We start from the raw sequence: 5,295 nt of genomic DNA, 5'->3' as shown, positions 1-5,295 counted from the left end.
TTCTTTCTTTCTGGCAAAGAAATAATTGGGGTAGGACTTTGAGTCATGGCAGGAGCATGTATGTAGGGTTCTTGAGTAGCAGGGGGAATGGTCACCCTTTTCAGACTGATGCTGGGAACACTGTAGGCAATTTTTCCTTATGTCAACAGACACACCAATCTGAAGTTCCTAAAGACCTAGGACTTAACTTGACCACCTTGTGGTCACACGGGTGAATTATTCCTAGTGGCTCTTGTTGCCATACAGCAGTGGAGGAGCAGTTTTTTTCCCAATGATATACTCTCTGCTAGAGTGCAGGGCAGAAGATAGCTATGTGTATGACACTAGAGGCCCTATGAAGTTTGGAGAGTCCCTGTGGGCAAATCCAGCTCTGGGTTGGAGAGGCAGAAGAACTGTTGTGCCAAGTCCTCTGTATATTGTGACACACTTCCCATCTGGCTGATCCGGCATGGACTTTCCCACTCCAAAGTTTGAAGGTTGAATTTTGGTTGGCTATTTTGGCTGGATAAGAGTGACAGTGGCAAAGAGATGGCAAGGTGTTGGTCTCTGCAGTAGAAGTAGTTTCCCTTTAAAATGAGGGAAGTCCTTGCACCCAGTGAAATGTTATCCTCTTACTACCATTTGTATGTGAGCTTGGGCTGTGAGAGAGAGCTTTAATGACCCCAACCTGGTGGTTAAAAAGTACTACTGGAGACTTTCAAGTCTACTCTGTTTCATGTATGTTTGGTGTCCTGGCTTCATTTGCTTTTTTTTCTCTCCAGCTAACAGGTAATTGTCATAATTTAATATGATTATGTTGGGGTATCAGGTCTTCTGTTCTTACTAAGTGAGAGAAAGAGCACCATAAACAGTGAGTAACGTTTTGTGGGTCAGGAGCTGGGGCCACAACCCAAAGTTTGTTTGTTTTAGACAATAAATGTACATGTAATTTAATAAAAAATAATGCATTGCATTCTTTTTTCCCCTACTGCTGTTAACACAAGGCTTAATATTTATATCTAACTACATATTTGGAATTGGGTAAAATGCATCCTTGGGAGAAATTGGCAGGAATGTTTTTCATTTTCTCCCCAATATGGATACCTTCAAGCATCATAATTTATGAGAACAATGAAAATCCACAAGAGAAAATATCTTCCTTGTTGCCCTTCTGAGAGTGTCTTTAACCTCCTTGTTCCTCACACTGTAGATCAGAGGATTCAGCATGGGGGAGACTACTGTGTAGAACACAGAGGCTATTTTGTCCAGGCCCTGAGAATACCGGGAACTGGGTCTTAGATACATGAAAGCAACAGATCCATAGAAAAGGGAGACAACCATCATGTGAGAAGCACAGGTAGAGAAGGCTTTGATTTTGCCTTCAGCAGAGCGGATCCTCAAAATGGTGATCAGTATGTAAGCATAGGAGATGAGAATTGCTAGGGTTGAGATTATTACAGTGAAACCAACAAACAGATACATCACAATCTCATTGGGCCAGGTGTCAGTACAAGAGAGGGACAGGAGTGGGGGGATTTCACAATAGAAATGATTGATGATATTAGGGCCACAAAAGGACAAATGAAGCATGGTGCCTGTGTGCACCAGAGCATTCAGAGTCCCAGCAACATATGAGCTACCTACTAGCTTGAGACATACCCTGTGGGGCATGGCTGTCGCATAAAGTAGTGGGTTACAGATGGCCATGTAGCGGTCATACGCCATGGCTGCCAGAAGTAAAGCTTCTGTAGTGCCAAATACTGCATAAAAGTAAAACTGTGTAATGCACCCAATAAAAGAAATAGAATTTCTTTCTACGAGGAGACCCAACAGCAATTTAGGGGTGACAGAGGAGGAATAACATATATCTATAAAGGACAAATTGCTAAGGAAAAAGTACATGGGGGTGTGAAGTCGAGGTGCATTTGTGATTAGCACAATCATCCCAAGATTCCCTACCAAGGTGATGATGTAGATTATGAGGAACAACAGAAAGAGGGGGACTTTCAGCTCCATGAATCCCAAGAGAATGAATTCAGTCACTAGTGAGTAGTTTCCTCCTGCCCATTTTCCTGGTATCTATAGGGGTAAGATAAACACACACAAGAAAGAGATGAAATAATACTGTCCATTACACAAAATCAGAGGAACTAGAGATTCTGTATCTAGGAGTGGGAGAGTTAAGAACACAATCAGCACAGTCAACTGTCAATAGACTAGAAGGAAGTTGAAGAATAACTTGGAATAGGGCAGGACAAATAACTCCAAAAGAAGGCCAAGTTTTGTCTGCAACATTTGGGAGCAAAAGCCTGGCCCTACCAAATTCCTCCTTTCCCAAATCATTTGAGTTCCACTCTCTCTGATACTTGGGCTTCCTTTGGTAACAATTATTTCAGAAGGGTTAGGAAACTAGGTTTTGGTTCTCAGTTGCCACATTAATGAACATGATAGATATCTTGCATAACACTACTATGTTTTGATCCACTCTGGGCCTCATGCTATTTGAACTAAAGTCAACACAAATTTTCTTAATTATTTCTCTAGCATAAGAATTAAGTCAGTCTGTTTCATTCTGACCATTAGAATAATTTGGAAATAACTGACTGGCTCTCCCTTACCAGGGGGTTATCAACACCTCTCAGAATGAATTTAGGAAATTAGGACTACATTTTTTGGTTCAGTCAGTCATAGTCATAGATCCTTTGATGTCTATGTTTTAAAGCCATAATAGATCATTAAATCATTGTCTGGTATCCTGTGTGAAACAAGCTAAATAATTTCATCCAGATGCTCCTTTATTCAACATGATAAAGTGCTGAACTAAAACAGATTTTCCAGAAAGGTATTCAGGAGTGATCTGAGGCCTATAAGAAATGGAAACTCTGCCATTTGTCTCACTGATTTGGTCCGCTGTTTGGTCACTCTCACTGTTCTGTTTGTTTCTTTTGCCTTATTTCTAACTGAAATGTTTCTATGTTCAGACATTGTCTTAGTATCTGGTGTATTTCCCCCCAAGGAAGTTACCTATGAGCTCAAGTCATAGCTCAGCCATTTCTTTGCTAAGCTAAGCTAGCTGACCCCTTTTTTCTCCCAAATCTTTAGTCATCTTTGTGGCTCTTTTCTTTACTGTCACCAATTTTTCAACATCTTTTCCTAAAAGAGAAACACCAGAATTGGACTCAGTATTCTAGAATCAGTCTCAGCTTTAAATAAAACACAGAAAACAAATTACCTCTCTGGTCCTAGTTATTGTATCCAGTATATACATCAACATATGCCATTAGTCCTTTTTCCCATGGGACTACAGTGGGAGATCATGCTTGCTGGTTTTTTTCTGTCCGCTATAAATAGACTTTTCCATGGTCTACTTCTGTTTTCCTTGTTAGTGGGTTGACCAATATAGATCATGGTATCCCAGACAGGGGTATCTTAACCACTAGCATAAAACTGTTTTGGTTGTTAGTGCTTATCCTCTTCCTTTAATTGTTAGTTCCTATCCTCTTCTTTTGGAATCCTTATATCTTTGCATTGTTAACCACCACTCCACACTGAGAAGTCATGACAATAAGCACCTAACGCAAGCGACCAGATATTCCCCCGCCATTCTTGCAGCTAATTTAGAGTCCCTCTGGATATATCAGGCAAAGATTTCTGTGCGTGATATCTTTTACTGGACCAACTGTATGGCTGGGATAGACTTAGACAAGTTTTTAAATACAAGTCTATCCCAAGCATGAAGCTAGTCTAATAAAATCTAATACCCACAGAAATCCTTGCCTCTCACATATTTCCTGGATCATCATCGCTACAACATCACTTCAACACTTAATTAAGTCAATTATTGCAAGTGCTTTATCTGGTAAGCATAGACATTGACTTGCTACTGTGTTCTTTAATTTGCTTACCTTTGATAGGAACTTCTGCAATTCTTCAAAGTTCCCCTTCATTCCTGGTGAATCTTAAGTACTGATGTCAGTTTTCAGTGAGATGCTATTGCAAAGATTTAGATGACTTAAAAGGGAAACCTTTTAGTATGATCAGAAAGGCGTCTCACAAGTTACATAGCATCATTTAGACCAAGAAATTCCTCAGAATTCTTGAATCAGAATTGCCTTCAGTTCCTGCCAGACCTGCACCTGACCCCCAGCAGTTCATGAGTTGAGTTCTCAACTCAGGGCATATTGTATCCCTGTGAAACTTCAATGATCTCCCTCCTGAAGTGCAGAAGGAACTAGGTTTTTATTCCCTTCCCATATAAATCATGGATTCCCAAATGTACCTGCAAAACAGAGAGAAAGAATTCCACTGGGAGCTTTGAAGTTGCATCAAACTCTAGATTTAATGCAGTAGTTTATTTCTTTGGGATGTGTTCCCTAAAGTATTTTAAAAGATAGTTATATAGTGACTGAGCACTTACAGTTATGCCTGCATCTTCACAGCTGGAATTGAAAAGCACAAATAGGTGTGTTTGTAAAGGATTTCAAGTTTGGAAAACTTTTCAATTATGTTTCTTATTGTCCTGGAGAATAAAATAAACCATTACATATTTTCATTTGCAGGTAATTAGCACTATTACCTGCTCTCATGAGTAAATTCAGGTAAGCCAGAGGGCAGAATTTTCTTTCTCTTTGTGTATCTACATGGCAGTTTTCTAGGCACATACTTGAATGTACCACTGCATTGTGGATGTGTATGTGCCCATAGACTGAGCATTTAGTCTAAATATACTCAGTAGGATAAGCACTGGCAGGGCACAGAAACAGAAATCTTGAACAAAAAGGTATGTGTGTGTGGCTAGGACCCTTCCATTTCTTATCCCCAACGTCTTAGTGGTTAGGACACTTGCCCAGAAAGCCAGAGACTGATATTTGAGGGCCACCCTTCCCCGCTGTCACCCAAAGGGGTTTTGAATATGCGTTGCTTCAATTTCTCAGGAGAGTGCTCTGGTCACCACACCACCAAGCATTATTCAGGTCCCCTCTCCAACCTCCTTTTGAAGCTCGGCCAGTGCCTGTTGCATTAAATGGTCATTGGATAAAATGGATGGAGAGATTTTTCTGCCCTAGTGGGAGGGATACTTGAAGCTAGAGCATGGGGCCATCTCACAGAAACAGCAGCATCTATCTCACTTAGCCACACAAACCTTCAGACTTACTTGTTTTCACACAGGCTCCCTGTATCTCCTTCTCTTGGCCACTCAGAGGGCAAGCTTCAAAAACGGTCTGTAATGGAGCATGTACAATGGCTGAGTTGTGGTGTGGTGGCTGAAGCACTGTGCTGGGAACTTAGAGATGCACAAGGATGAGAGTGGCCAGA

The 5,295-nt window shown here is 40.8% G+C and overlaps 1 protein-coding gene across 1 annotated transcript; it reads right to left on the bottom strand.

Annotated features, from left to right (window-relative positions):
• Positions 1-1,092: 1,092 nt before the first annotated feature.
• On the bottom strand, positions 1,093-3,926 carry LOC102379862 (olfactory receptor 1052-like). Its single transcript, XM_006032244.1, has 2 exons — positions 3,885-3,926; positions 1,093-2,058 (listed from the first exon to the last, which is right to left on the bottom strand). The coding sequence occupies exons 1-2, from the start codon at positions 3,924-3,926 to the stop codon at positions 1,093-1,095; spliced, it is 1,008 nt and encodes a 335-aa protein (XP_006032306.1).
• Between the last annotated feature and the right edge of the window lie 1,369 nt (positions 3,927-5,295).

This window comes from Alligator sinensis, unplaced genomic scaffold, assembly GCF_000455745.1.
Source record: "Alligator sinensis unplaced genomic scaffold, ASM45574v1 scaffold1_1, whole genome shotgun sequence".
Classification (NCBI taxonomy): domain Eukaryota; kingdom Metazoa; phylum Chordata; order Crocodylia; family Alligatoridae; genus Alligator; species Alligator sinensis.
The sequence above is the reverse complement of the archived record's forward strand: the minus strand, read 5'-3'. Positions and strand labels throughout refer to the sequence as shown.